At 37.6% G+C, this 16,000-nt stretch overlaps 1 protein-coding gene across 1 annotated transcript in view; it reads left to right on the top strand.

Moving 5' to 3' along the window:
• Slc12a2 (solute carrier family 12 member 2) overlaps positions 1-16,000 on the top strand; it is a 93,454-nt gene that overhangs the window by 29,267 nt on the left and 48,187 nt on the right. The window contains exons 5-9 of the mRNA XM_008840891.2: positions 106-245; positions 3,710-3,823; positions 5,312-5,420; positions 13,355-13,482; positions 13,590-13,674. Coding sequence (XP_008839113.1) covers positions 106-245; positions 3,710-3,823; positions 5,312-5,420; positions 13,355-13,482; positions 13,590-13,674 — 576 coding nt within the window. The remainder of the gene's footprint in view (positions 1-105; positions 246-3,709; positions 3,824-5,311; positions 5,421-13,354; positions 13,483-13,589; positions 13,675-16,000) is intronic.

Here is a 16,000-nt window from a genome sequence, read left to right as displayed (position 1 = left end):
TATATATATACTCACCTACTTGCCTGGATCTGTTTTGTGAATTCTTAAGTGTGACTTAAAGGCTTGTTGGCACTTTATATCTTGTTTTTCATTCTTTTTCTTTAGGAGGAGCATATTATTTAATATCTAGGAGTCTAGGGCCAGAATTTGGTGGTGCAATTGGCCTGATCTTTGCTTTTGCCAATGCTGTGGCAGTTGCCATGTATGTTGTTGGATTTGCAGAAACTGTGGTGGAGTTGCTTAAGGTAACTGACCCCTTTTGTCATTCATTTACCAAATCTTTATTGAGAGGTTAGGTACCATTCACCATTCTTAGGAATCAGGTGGCAGTGCTGTGATGACCGAGAATCTTGTTGTTCAGGAAGGATAGTAACAGGAAATAGAAGAAAAGTGCAGCGGAATACCATACAAGACCTTGTCATTCCAGAGGGAAGAAGGGGTCTGGGGAATTTGAAATTACTCTCTAGAAATGGAGGGTAGCAAGAGAATGTTGAAGAGTTTTCCAAGGATGATACTCGGTGTTGGCAAACAAATAGGAAAGATATGGTATGCTAAGAAGGAGAAAGAGGGTCTTGGAGTGATAGCTCAGCAGTTAAGAGATGCTTTTCTGTAGGACCTGAGTTCATTTCCTTGTACCTACATGCTGGCTGACAACCAGCTCTATAACCCCAGGTCCGAGAGATCTGACACCATCTTCTGGCTGCTGTGGGCACCCCTACATATGGGGCATTCATTCACACAGACATACACATGAGCATAAATTTCTAAAAACTGAATTTTAAAAAAGAAAGCATAGAAGAAAAGGAAACAAAGGCCTGGGAAGGATATGGATGTTAAGAAAACCATAGTAATTCAATGTGGTTTGAGTACAAATTGGAGGAACATTTTAAGTTTAGACAAGAGAGAACAAAGTCAGTTTTAATGATATTGAATGAATAGGCTTGATGATTAGTGGGGTGTAGGAAATTAGAGAAAGGGAGATTTCAGGTTTGTACACAGATTACCTACTGGAAGATTTTGATGGAAGGTAATTCCATTTACAACACAGTTGAGTTTGGATGTGCTCTCTTGAGGCAGGAGTCTGTTCAGATGAGGTGGCAGAAAGCTGTTGATAGTGCTACTCTGAAATTGAGAAGAGGACTGGTTTGAATAGTCACTGGGATGTGTGCAGTTAAATAAGAGTGAAATGGACCTTCATTGTATTATTAAATGAGAAGACTAGCACAGTACCTATAGTTGTTCATAGAAGGTTGCAACTGTTCACAGTAGTTCATGGTGAGTTAGGAAAATAGATGACAATGACTGTATTGGCTTTGAAAGTAGGAAAGAGGGTTGGAGAAAAAGGAAGGCTGTAAGTAACCAAGTAATGTAATTATTAGCTCATTTTCTTCAGTGTGAGTTCTTAATTTGACACTCAGTGTTTAAAGTTTTACTGTGTGAACTCTTACTGTAAGAATATTTAATTAGGCTTGAAAATGTTTTGAGTTACAGTTAGTAAGCAACAGCTCTGGAATACTGTTGCACAGTATGGTGACTAGATAATCATCTGTAGATAATCATTATAATCTGGCCATTTTAATAAGCAAGAACCAGTGCAGGAGAGATAGCTTGCTCAACAAAATGTTTTTGTTTTGTTTCGTTTTTAAAAAAAGCAAGATGTAGTGGCACATAGTTATAATCCCAGTGCTGGGAGGGAGAAGACAGGCAGATCCCTGGGGCTCACTAGCCAGCCAGCTTGATTGGTGAGTTCCAGATGGACAGCCCTGAAGAATGACACATGAGGTTGTTCTCTTGGTCTCTGCATACGTGCATACATGTGACCCTGCTCACACAAGTACACACACACACACACAAAAACACACACACCTACACACCTACTCCCACCCTCCCAAAAAAAACAGGAAAAGAAATTAAGAAGTTTCTATAAAGAGTTGATAAATGTTTGAGGAGATAAATGTTCAATCTGGTGTACATATTATGAAATACATATATGCATCATCAAACATTCTATAGTACTTCATTACTATATATGACTTGTACTTTTTTATATCCATTAAAGCAAATGGAAATTTAAATGTAGGCAGATCTAATCAAATTTGAAACAAATACTTAAAACTATATTTAATGTATAAAATATTGAGCTACAGCTGTAATCTGTTGTAGTCATGGAAGATGAATTTAGTAAACAGTAGATATATTTATATTATTTTTCCTTCTGTAAGTCTCAGGTATAATTATCCAAATGCTATAGAGAATGTCAAATTAATATACTAATTAGGAACTCAAATGGAGTCCTTCAAATTTGTCAAAGCTGAGAAATGAGTATATTAGTTTTGATTTTTATTTATTTTTTTAGGGCTGGAGATCACGCCATTCATTAATGTTAGGCAAGCACTCCTCACCAAGCTATCTCCCCAACCTGGCTTTTCCTGCTATATTAGTTAAATGTTAATACTTTTTTTTGCCTTTAGTTGGCAAGAATGTGTTTGTATTTAAGATGTTTTTCTCTTAATTTTGTATTAAGCTCATTCATCTGGAATTTGAGGAAATTTCCCCCTTTGCAGTTGAGTTTTATGAAGGATTAGTTTTAAAAGACATTAAAAGATGAAACTTGATAAGACCATTGTAGTCTTTTACACCTTCCTCAATCTTATTTGAGAATTAATAAGAATACATATATGTATATTTTAATCTACATGGAAACTATAAAAGTGTGATCTACATTAACTGTTACAAGTAATTTTTTTTAATGAGTGAGGACTCTGTGGTTTGGACAGTTACATGAAGGTGTGGCTTTTTTTGCCCCTCATGTAACATAAAAGACTATCAGAAGCATGAGTTCACTAGTCACACTGGAAACAGAATACATTTCTGTTTTGTTACATCATAAAACCGTACACTTTATAAAAAAAAAAATACTGCTGGGGCTGGAGAGATGGCTCATGGTTAAGAGTACCAACTGCTCTTGGAGAGGACCCAGCTTTGATTCCCAGCACCTACATGATAGCAACAACTGTCTGTAACTCCAGTTCTAGGGATCCAGTGCCTTCTTCTGACCTCCGTGGGCACTACATGATATGGGTGTACTTACACATATGTAGACAATACATTTACATAAAATGAAAGTAATACATAAATTTTTTTTCTTTGGTCTTTTTTGAGATAGGGTCTCCCTGTACCCCCCTCAGCTGTCCTGGAACTCACTATGTAGATCAGGCTGGCCTTGAACTCACAGAGATCTCCCTGCCTCTGCCTCCCAAGTGCTGGGATTAAAGGGGTGCGCCACAACGCTGGCTATATAAAATATTTTTAAAATACTATTTAGTTAGATTATAATTTCTTTGTCTGCTTGATTATTGCTTTTTTTATTTATTGGGTCCATATCAGATATGCCAACATTAGTAGTTTAATCATACATTGGACATATAAGATACTTAAATGACAACTAATAGTAATTAGTAATTCATTCCTTTTTTCTTGTTTGCCCTGGGTATTTGAGGAAGGGTCTTGCAGTATGTCCTTAGTGGGCTTGGGACTTGCTGTATAAACCAGGCTAGCCTTGAACCTTCCATAATCTTTCTATCTCTGCCTCCTGAGTGCTAGGAGTACAGACATGTGCCACCATGCCTGCCTTTATTTGTTCCTTTAATAAGCATTATTCAGTGTCTACATCTCAGAAGCTGTTGTTGATTGTATTTCTCTTTTCAAGGAACATTCCACATTTACCATGATAGATGAAATCAATGATATTCGAATTATTGGAGCCATTACAGTGGTGATTCTTCTGGGTATCTCAGTAGCTGGAATGGAGTGGGAAGCAAAAGTAAGTCATGACAGAACATCCATACGCATTTAATCCACAAAACTTACGTTTTAGGAAACTCAGAAATATAACATTTTCAAATTATAATGATATGTAAGGGACTCTTTACAGACATTTTTTTAAATTATTATTTTTATTTTTTTATCTGTATGCGTGTTGCCTGCATGTAGGTAAGTGCACCTGTGTCGTGTAATACCCACGGAGGTCAGAAGAGGCTGTCGGATCCCCTGGGACTGGAGTTATGGACAGTTGTTAGCAGCCATGTGGGTACTGGGATTCGAACCTGAGTCTTCTGCAAGAACAACCAGTGTTCTTAACCACTGAGCCATCTCTCCAGCTCAAAGACATTTGTTATATAAGATTATTTACTATTTAAAAGGGAATATTTGAAGATAATCCACTTGAAATTCAGTTAAACACTACTTTCCATTTTAGTTATTTAGTTATTTTTGCAGTGCTAGGAATTGAGTTGAAGGCAAGCTAATCCCTCTTTTATGTAACAAAGTGACTTTATTGATAAGAATAAAATTTTATTATACTTAGACCATGGTTAGCATACAAGAAGCCCTTCTTAGCCAGAGAAGTAAGAAGGATAGAGGATAGAGAGGGAGTTCAGAGGGTAAAGGTACTTGCTGTGGACACCTGGTGACCTGAGTTCTATACCCAGAATCCATAGAAAAAGGGAAACAGAACTGATTCTGAAAAGCTGTTCTCTGACCTCTATACAGGTACCATGGCACAGGTGCCCCCCCTCCCCCCAATAATAATAAAAAATTTTAAATGCTTTTAAAAAGTTGTTTGCACAAATGTCATAGTATCTGCTCAGGTTTTTTTGAGAGTCTAACTTTGGAGAAAAGGAGGTGATAGTTACGAGGTTGTTTTTATTTCTGATGCCATTGGTCCTAGAGTTCCCCTCCGCTCAGTGGCTTGGTCTGTGTTTTCTTTTTCTAGAGCAATTACGAACAGATTATTGTCTTTGGATCTGGTATAAAACTTCTGATTGTAACAAATACACTCTCCCTGTCAAGATTTTAGGGTCTTGGGGGAGGAAGGGGAGAATTGTATAGGATGAAACACGTGTGGTTTGGGGTGGGTATAAACATCTTCAGGACTCACTTTGGAGATGTATGGTATGATTTTACTTTTGGGCCCTTTGCCCCCACAACCTCATATTAAACATTCTAAGATAGTGATGTAGGCAGGCTCTCCTGAATTAGCTCAGGCTAGTCTCAAACTTGTGATTCTTTTGCCTCAACATCCTGAATAGCTAGAGCTTCAGATATATGACACCACATCTGGCTTTAGGATAGTTCTGTAGAGAACTGTTTATTCATTGAACAGAAAATTATTGAGTACCTACCTACTTAATGGTTGGCTTTCTTTGAGACACTGGTGAAAAGGTAAAATAAATCCTTTCCCTAGCTAGAGTTCTACTAGGACAGAATACAAGGAGAGGCAAGACTTTGATTTTCAGTGCTTCAATTGCAGGCTCAGATTGTTCTTCTGGTGATTCTCCTCCTGGCCATTGCTGACTTTGTCATAGGAACATTCATCTCATTGGAGAGCAAGAAGCCCAAAGGCTTCTTTGGTTATAAATGTAAGTAGAAAAGATGAACACTTTGGAAGGATGCATATTATAGCATCCTGCTATTAATGAAATTTAGTACACATTATGTATTTTATACTGTAATTACGTTTGTTTTGGTGGTTCATACTAACTCAATTCAGTTTTTGCTTGCTTTATACAATCTGTACAAATAGAACAAAAATCACTTATTTTTGTCTTTTATTTTTTAGTATTGCAATAAAAGGTGCTGTGAAAGAGAAAGTGCTTTTGCTGTCTACCAGCTTTGGAATTTATAATTAAATTTATAATTTTTGTTCTAACATGGCTTTTTTATTATAAGTTCAGGTATAGGTTTCTTATGTGATAGGAACATAGAAGAAATGGGCCTTAGATGATTTTATTATTCCACAAACATCCTAGGGTATACTTACACAAACTAAGATGCCTATGATGTTTGTGTAATTGTAAGGAACACCTGTTACATAGATTGCCCATCATTGACCAAACTGTTACGTAAGTACATGACTGTGTTTAAATGTGACAGTTTAAAAATGCTTGGAACTGTGAAAGCAGATAGAAGTGTTAACTTCTTGATATCATTTCAGCTCAATTTTTCTATGATTGTATTATGTAAGGATTTTTCCTTAGTTTTCATCTTTCATAACCCTTTTCATTTGCATTTAACTTTTACTACTGTTTGTATTTATCACTTATTTCCAAAATTATCTATCAGTATTTTTCACATCATCTCCCCAACCTAGTTGAGCAACAGGGAACCTATCTTAGGTCAGTGGAAGTTATAGTTGTTATAGTATCATCCTGCTTCAGCCTTCTGAGTGGTTTGATTATATGATGCAATAGTATGCCCAACATTAAACCCCTGAAACAAAGGCCTCCAGAGCTACTCATGTAGCTTTGTGAAGAGATAACAGAATGTAACAAAGTACTTCTTCCCTTAGAAAGTCTTAGTGGCTATGATAAAAAAATCAGCTGAACTAAACTGGAGTTCAGAGCCCTAGATGATTTACATTCTGATGTAAATGATGTAAACTCCTTAATCTTGGTGTTGACTGGTAACAGTATTACAGCCTGGGATCACTGTTGAGTAACAGTATATATTAGGGTTCTCCAAAGGAACAGAACCAATAGAATGCGTATATATGTATAGAGATTTATCAGCTTAGCTCACAGGATAGAGTCCGAGTAGTCCAACAATGGCTGCACCACACTGAAGAGGCTGAGAATCCGTAGTTGCTCAGTCCATGAGGCTGGATGTCTCAGTCCCAATCTGGTGCTGAAGGTCTGATGAATTCCAAAAGATCAGCTAGTCTTCAGTCTACAGCAGCAAGACGAACTCACCAGGGAGAGAGAAGGCAAGCAGCAAGAAGCCAGGTGTTCTCCTCTGCCGTGGCCTTTTATAGGGGGGGGTGCCATCAGAAGGTAACACCCACATGTAGGGTGTGTCTTCCAGCTTCAGATGATCCAATCAAGACGATCTCTCTCATTTCAGTTAATCCCAGATCCAGTCAAATTGACACCCAGTATTAGCCATCACACACTAGTTTGGCCTGTGTCTGACATTGACTTACTTGGCTGGGAGGTCTTCTGTTATGAATCATCTCTAGGTTTTTACATTTATTTAGGGCCTTATTATTTGTCCCAGCTAATATTTATGATTTGTGCTCTGATTACTATTGTGTCTGCCTAGGTCAAGCTGGTCTGTACATTTGTTTTCTAGAGTAGGGGCAGAAATATCTACTCGGCATGACAGAAATGAAAGTAGCATCAGTTAGTTGGCTAATAGTTTGTATTTTGTATTCTTATAAATAGTTGTGAGTGATTTTTTTTTTTACTTTTAAAAAATATGCATGGTTCTCAGCATTTTTTTTTCTGTTTAGTTCTAAAAGTATTTTTAAAATTATAGCAATGTTTTGGATGTATTCCCAATATTTACATATTTTCTTATGTTTCAAATTGACTTAATTGTATGCAGATATCTGCCAAGCTGCATTTTTTATTTCTTTCATATTCCTTACAACTTATAAAGGTGGTGCTGTACAGTTTTGTAGTTTATTAATATACTATGTTCAAATAGTACATCTAGGCTTCTCTTGGTCTGAGGTTAATAGGCGTAGGAATATGACTTTTTGGTGGTTTATACTATTTGGTGTTGCTTACTCATTCTGTAGATGCAGTGTCATTAGTAAACAGGTTGTGCAACTAACAATATTATTCATTTTATCCTCTTTCCTTTTTCCTTTCTCATGTGAGAAGTTATATAGTCTTTCACCAAAATTAGTGACTCTGGTATTTTCTAGATCCTGTTTTCTTTACTTTCTTAAAGGTATTTCTTCTTTGATTGACTGACTGATTGATTGATTGATTGATTGATTGATTGATTGAGATGGTCTCCCTATAGTTCCAGTTTGCCTTGATCTTTTACAGATCCCCCTGCCTCTGACTACAAGTGCCAGGATTAAAGGCATGTGCCACCACACCTAGCTCTTTTATCTTTTGGTAATCTGCTTGATTGTCTGTGTGAAATTTTACCTTTTTATTGTAAATTAGCTCTAATAATTCTCATCCTTGATCCAAGTGTGATGACGCATACCTATTAGCAATAGGGACATAAGATACAGGACTTGGGGTACGTAGTTAGAATTCCAGGCCAGCCTGGGCTATATGAGACCCTGCCTCTAATAGAAAAAAAAAAAAAAAAAAAAAAGAGAAAAAAAGAAACAGCGTGGCCAGAGAAATGGCTCAGTTGAGGACTGGAGTTTGATCCCAGTACCTATTTAAGAAGCTGGGCATCTCATGCATGCCTGTAACTGGAGATAGGAGGATTGCTGGGGAAAGGTTCAGAGAGAAACCCTGTCTAAAGGAGTAGGTGGAAAGAGAGGCAGATGCCTAATGTCCTCTTCTCACCAGTGTGAACATTCATGTGCATATACTCATAGATACTATACATACACAATATACACAGGCACTCACACTAAATACAAAAAAAATCTCACCTTTGAAAATACTGTCTCTTTTCTTTTTGGGACCTCACTTTCTAGTTCAGAGTTAAATTTTTCCTTTGTTTTCCCATCTAAATAGGCAAGAGTTGTTGGTTTGTGTTGTGTTAGGACTTCAGCCCATGATCCCTTAGTCATAATACTTGGGCTTGAGGTCTCACCTTGAGGTCTCACCACAAACAAGATAGCAGAGAGCATGTGGAGGAGCTGCTACTTCCTGGCAACGAGGAAGGAAGTAGAGAGTAGATTTTCAGATCTTTGCCTTTTATTTATTCCTGTTATTTCATAAGAGCCAAACCTGTGGAAAACTTGCAAAAATACTACAATGTTTTAAATTTCTTTTTCTTTCTTTTTTTATTATTTTTTATTTTTATTTATTTTTTTCAAGGAATGAAGGGTTTACGTTGGCTCACTGTTGAAGGGCACAATCCATTGTGCTGAGGATGGCATAGTGGCGAGAGCTTAAGGCAGCTGGACACATTGCATTGACAGTCAGGAAGCAGAGAAAGGTGAATGTAGTGTTCAAGTCACTTTCTCCTTTTTATTCAGTTCAGGATGCCAGCCCGTGGAATGGTGCTGCCCACATTTAGGGTTAAGTTATTCCACTTTAGTTAACATAATCTAAAAATTCCCTCACAGACATGCACAGAGATTTGTTTCCACAGTGATTCTAAATCATGTCAAGTTGGTTGGACAATATCAACTACCACCTTTGTACAATTAATTTTTTTTATTGAATTTTTGCACATTTTATATAATATATCTATTTAAACCCCTTCCTTATCTGTACTTCCCCATCACACCCTCTGCCAGATATCATGCATTCTGTCATGTCGTTTGTATCCCTAGATGTCTTTCGATGTGAGTTCATCTACTGAAGCCTGGTCAACCTATCTAGAGTCATTTCTTTAATGCCAATAGTTCCTCAGCTAAAGTTGGGGCTTCTTACCCATTTCTCCACTTCTGTGCTGGGCTTTTGTCTAGTTCGAGTTTGCTTGGGTCTTGTGCGTGTGTCACCATTGCTGTAAGTTCATATGAACAAGTTCCCAGCTGCCTAGAAAAAAACTGTTTCCTTGTGGTCATCTACCACTCCTGGCTCTTACAGTCTTTCTGCCCCCTCTTCCACAATGATCCCTGAGTGTTAGGTGGTAGAGGTTTTATATAGGAGTCCTGCCCAGGCACATGTACTCTGCAGTCTCTTCTCTACATTTTGGCTGGTTCCGTGTTGATCACCATCTGTTGTATGAGGAAGCTTTGCTGGTGAGAGTTGAGAGATGTATTAATATTCTCCTTGCCCCCTGTTCTGCTGTTTCCTGAGCCTTAGATGTAGAGGTTGTATTATGGTTGTGTCAGGCTGGATATCTCACAGACACTTATTCTGTCCTTTTGACCAGCTGTGGAACTCTGTAATAGCCTCTGATACAAAAAGAAGCTTCTTTAACAAGTGGTGAGAGATATACTTGTCAGGCTAGTCCAGAGGTGTCAGGAGGGACAAGCAGGAGTGGACCTAGGCCCAAGGAAGGGGACAGCTTGAGGAGGGTCTACCCAGCTAGCTAAGCAGAGTAGATGGTATTTTCTTTTTTAAATAGTGTCTCACTGTATATCCCTGACTGGCTTGGAATTTGTCGTGTAAAAGAGACTGGCTTCAATCACACAAGAGATTCACCTATTTCTGCATCTCCAGTGCTAGGATTAAAGGTGTGGGCCATCATGCCTGGCCTTGGTTTTGTTTTTAGACAAGGTCTCATGTAGCCCATACTGACCTCATATTGACACTGTAGCTGAAGCTGCCCTTGAATACCTGATTTTCCGCCTCTTCCTCCCAAATGCTGGGATTATCAGCATGTGTCATGCCTGGCTGACATTTTTTATATTCTTACATTGTTTTATTGCTCCATATGTGTCTGTTACTGGAGTCCTAGGCCAGATGCTAAACTCCAGGAGTTCCAAGAAATCAGATCCAGCCACTCACCCAATAAACAACTGAAAAAAGTAATGGTGCAAAACAGGAAAGGAGCTTTAGTCACTTTGGCTGTGGCAGGAAGACAAATGGGGTCTAATAGTCTTTAGGGAACTAATATGAACTTCCAGCTCATTTACTGGTGGTAAGCAAGAAGCATGTGTAGTTGAGCACTATTGGTCAAACAAGGGTCTGGTTGATCACCATTTTAGGATTGGTCAGGTGGGAGGGACCTTGTCATTATGCCTTGTTGCCTGGAGTATAAGTGTAGATTCTACTATTGTCACAGGATTTCTGGATTCATCAGAACTGTCATTCCTGCTAAGGAAAAGGGCAATTCAGAAAACTGATCTTTGGCATAATGCTAATATGTAAGGTCTGTGCATAGATGTTTTCCAAGTCTCTATGAAGATCCTAATAGCAACTGGGTTTTTTTGTTTTGTTTTTTTTCTGTCCAAGATCAGTTGATTTCAGTTGTCACCTCCCCCTTTTTTAAGAAAACAAAACAAAACAAAATTGGATGCTTTGTGTAATTGTTAGTTTCATTATCTTTTTTGTCTTCTGTAATGCTGATGCTGATATTTTTCAAAATTACAGGACATTTGGGTTTTTTGTTTGCCTGTGTGTGTCTGTGTAAGGGGTTGGGGGGCAGTCCTCTCTCCAGGTGGGTTATTCATATTTGCCAGATTATCACATGAACATTGTGTATTTCTTAGCATCCAGAGTAGGCGGTCTGAGTGATGTCAGTTTCTCCCATTTCGGATGATACTAATTTTGTTTACGTTGCCAAGGTAGTAGCTGAGAGGCTCCTCTGTTGTGAAGTTGCCATTATTGTCAGTCAATAAGTGATATCTACAGGGAGGCTTGCACTGTACTCTTTGTCAGACTTTTACTAAATGTTTCTCTTAAGCAATCCCACTTATCTGACTTCTGACAGAAGTCACAATGACATGGAACAGTATAATTTTTGTCCTTAGCCACTCTCCTTTTACTTGTCCTTTTAAAAATGCTTCTCTTGCTTTATTGAGTATTAGACTGACACTCTGCCTGACTCAGTGGTCACTTTGTCTAGTATTCCTTTTGCCCTTTTTATATACTTATTTTTTCTTAATATTTTAAAAAATATTTTTATTAAATTTTTTTTTATTTATTATTTTTTATTTTATGTGTATGCATGTATTGCTTGCATGTAGGTAAGTGCACCCGTGTCGTGCAATGCCTGCGGAGGTCAGAAGAGGCTGTCGGATCCCCTGGGACTGGAGTTATGGACAGTTGTTAGCTGCCATGTGGGTGCTGAGATTCGAACCCGGGTTTTCTGCAAGGACAACCAGTGTTCTTAACTGCTGAGCCATCTCTCCAGCTCCTACTTATTATTTCTATTTTATATGTATGAGTGTATTGCCTGCATGTAGGTAGGTGCACCTGTGTCCTGCATTGTCTGCAGAGGTCAGAAGAGGGCATCAGATCCCCTGAAACTGGAGTTACAGATGGTTGTTAGCCACTGTGTCAGAACTTGGAAACAAACCTGGGTCTTCTGCAAGAGCAGCCAGTACTTTTAACCACTGAGCTATCTCTCCAACCTCCTAAATATATTTTATTAATTATTTGAGAATTTTATACAGTGTATTTTGATCAGATTCACTCTTCTTCCCTCTCTCTTCCACGACCCCCCAACACCAATTTCATGTTTTCTTTTTTTAAGCCCATTGAGTTCAATTTGTATTGCTGAAATACTCTTGTGAGTTCATCCCCAGGAGTGTGGTAAACCTAATGGGTCACGACCTTAAAACTGACTGTCCCTCTCCCAGCATCTATGAACTGCCAATAACTCTTCAGCTGTGGGTGGGACTTTGTGCCACCTCTCCCTCCATGCTAGGATTTTGTCTGGCTTGAGCTATTGCAGGTCTTGTTCTTGCTGTCACAAGCACTGTGGGTGCATATATGCAACTGCCCTGTTGTGTTTAGCAAACAACTGTTTTGTTATAGTCATCTACTGCCTCAGGTGCTTACAGTCTTTCCTTCCTTTTGTCAGTGACCATCCCTGAGCCTTGGGGTCTTCATGCTTGCACAGCAAGTATTTTACATTTCACACAGACACATAAAGGAAAATGATAAAATAGTAGAAATCATAAAAATAACATTTCTTGGTTCATTTTTATTCTTTATCACAGCACCCTGTTCTCATCAGCACTTTTACTAGTATCTATTATGATCCGTTCCTTGACTTATTTAGACTCTCCCTGCTGGGATTCATAGGTTCTTTTAAGGCAGGCAATGTGTCTGAGTTATTCATTTTGGAACTCTGAGCTTTGAGATACTAAAAAGCTGTAGTAGTATACCTGGTGCATGATATGTAACTACATATTGGAAATGATAGTTAATTAGTATTTTTAGTGTCCATACCTGCCTTTTAGAATAAATTAAAATAGTAGGACTAGTCAGAACATCTATATGATGGAAATGGAAAAAGTCCTTTACTTAGAGTGCCTTTACCAAAAATTTTCTGCCTAAGGTCAGATAAGAAATGGAGAAAGCTATGAATCAAGTTTGTACAGGGAGTAATGGAAGCTAGAAATTGGGGGTGAGGTAGAGAGGCTGGTTCCAGATTAGTGGGCTGTTTTGTTTTATTTTTCCCTCTGTCCTTTCTTAGGTCTTTGACTTCTGTGATTTGGAGGAAAGGGCAATAGTGACCTTTTTTTCATTTGGATTAGCAGTGACAAAGTAGAGATTCTTAAAGAGTTATTGATAAGGCAAGGCATACCAGAATGTGAGACATAACTCAGATCATATTATCATTTTGATTATAAACCATTCTTTCATATCAGAAAGCAGGTAAATTAATACTGAATTTGGTATTACATAAGAATTTATCAGTTGCTTGAACTGAAAAAAAAAAAGGCAGTCATATACATCAATTACTCTTGACCTAAATTGTTTTGGTTTCATTTACTATGCAGTAATTGCCAAAAATATTTTGTTCTCTATAGCTGAGGTATTTAAGGAGAACTTTGGACCAGATTTTCGGGAGGAAGAGACTTTCTTTTCTGTATTTGCCATCTTTTTTCCTGCTGCAACTGGTATTCTGGCTGGAGCAAATATCTCAGGTGATCTTGCAGTAAGTATTATTTATTAAGTACTATGTCAGCTATATATGTTGAAAGTTTTGGCACATGTATTTATATTTTTAAAGGTAACTTTAACAACAATCTTCTTGTCTTCTAGGATCCTCAGTCAGCCATACCTAAAGGAACACTCTTAGCCATTTTAATTACTACAGTGGTTTACATAGGAATTGCAGTATCTGTAGGTAAATAGCCTTCATTTCTCCGTGTGTCTCAAGAATGTTATAATGTTCATAGCATACATATTGTAATGATATTTTCTAATTTTTCCAAAATGTTTTGGTAAGTTACTGAGTTGCAAATAAATAAGATAATTAAAGCTTATTTATAATGTAGGTCCTTTAAATTTATTGAAGCATTTTAGGTAAATTTCTGTTAATTTGTATATAGTTTATATACAGTGACTGTAGATAAAATTTTTAAGTTCATTATACTTTTTACAAAACTACTTTTCCTGCAAAATATGTATTCTTCAAAAGTAAATTATTTCAAGTGTTTAAACTCTGAAAGTCAATTTTTGTGGTTAAATTTATTGAAAATAATACAAAACTAAATCTTAATAAGTCAGCCTTAACATGTATGATGAGACCACAGCAGTCCCCAATACACTCATACATGTATGCATTCTACACAAATCATGAACTATGAACTCATTAATTTGTAATTTTTGGGGGTCTCATGGTCTCCCTGCAGCCCTAGCTGGCCTGGAATTCTATGCAAACCAGGTTGGCCTGGATCTCACAGATATCCTTCTGTTTCTGCCTGTGCCTCTGCCTAGGGAGTACTGGGATTTAAAGGTGTGCTCCAACACACCCGACAGACTTGTTAATTTCTTGGCATGACATTTCCATTTGTATTTGGGCTGGAATATTTCAGTTTTGCCCCGCTTTCACTGATTTGTTCAAAAGTAGTGACAACTATATTTAGATACTTTGCAGCTATTTTCAATGTAATTTTGAAATTTGATTGGACAAAAGTTAGAAATCTTGACATTATCATGATGGGCCAAATTGGTATTTTAAAATGCTTTTGGATTTCATTTGTCCTTAATATATAAATCTGAATTTTTTTGAGGAAATAAATATGTGTATGCTGATTTGTTCAAAAGTAGTGACAACTATATTTAGATACTTTGCAGCTATTTTCAATGTAATTTTGAAATTTGATTGGACAAAAGTTAGAAATCTTGACATTATCATGATGGGCCAAATTGGTATTTTAAAATGCTTTTGGATTTCATTTGTCCTTAATATATAAATCTGAATTTTTTTGAGGAAATAAATATGTGTATGTATACATACAAACACACATTTAGTGTGCTTTGCCCCAGCTGGCCTGGAACTTGATATGTAGACCAGGCTGGCCTTGAACTCACCTGTCTCTGCTTCCTGAGTGATGGGATTAAAGGCATGCACTACCACGCCCATCTTAAAAAAATTAGTAAATTTTTTTTTTTTTTGTCTTTTTGAGACAGGGTCTCCCTGTAGCCCCAGCTGTCCTGGAACTCACTATGTAGACCAGGCTGGCCTTGAACTCACAGAGATCTGCCTGCCTCTGCCTCCCAAGTGCTGAGATTACCACGCCTGGCTAGTAAAATCTGTTTTTAATTTAAAGATTGGCATAACTTATTGTTTCAACTTTAAACATAATTTGTTGCTATGGATAAGCTTTTTCTGTTTTGGTCCAACCCTCTAAAATTGGCAATTCATTTCATTCTGTGTATACTTAACCCATGAAGCAATAAGAGTTGTCCCTTCTTGATGTTCGGGCACTAGACCAGTTAAGAGGGTCTGTATCATTGATTGTATGACTAGTTTAAAGCAATTGTTTTCATCTCCCAAATTGTAGGTAGAGCCGAACGTAGTGCATATCTGTGATCCTGGTGCTTGGGACTAAGGCATGATTTTCACTGTGAGTCTATGGCCAGCCTGGGCTACATAGTGAGTTCAAGACCAGCCTAAACTACACAGTGGAACTGTCTTAAAACCAAACCAAAGCAAGCAAACAAACAAGAGTCAGGTACAGAACATAAAAGCAGGGCTGCTTTAGCTGAATAGAGCCACAGGGCTCTGTTGTCTCCCTTCAGTCCCTGAGCTTTCAGAGGCACATTGAGAGAGAAACATGCTTTTGCTGACATGGCTAAAAGGTAGAGAAAGAAATTAATGAACAAAGCATTATGTAATCTATCTAGTAATCGAAATAGTCTCCATTTCAAATATTAGCTTCCTACATATTATCTTTTTATTAAATGCATATAATTTTTTCATGGTTTGGATTATGTATTAGACAGGTGGGAAGAGAAGTGGTAACATTCTAGATAAAATTTGAAATTATGACCAAAAGAACTTGCTGATCTTGCCAATGCATTAGAGGAGCATTAGGAGAGAGAGGTACAGAAGTTGGATCTTTTTGATGAGAAACTGTGATGAGAAAAATAATTCTGGAATTTATTCTGCATACATTACATTTTAGAGGCCTTCCAGACTTCCCAGGCAGGAGCTGAGTACATAT

Source organism: Nannospalax galili, unplaced genomic scaffold, assembly GCF_000622305.1.
Source record: "Nannospalax galili isolate Female #2095 unplaced genomic scaffold, S.galili_v1.0 scaffold490, whole genome shotgun sequence".
NCBI classification, from domain to species: domain Eukaryota; kingdom Metazoa; phylum Chordata; class Mammalia; order Rodentia; family Spalacidae; genus Nannospalax; species Nannospalax galili.
Note: the sequence above shows the minus strand (reverse complement) of the source record. Positions and strands in the feature narration are given on the sequence as shown.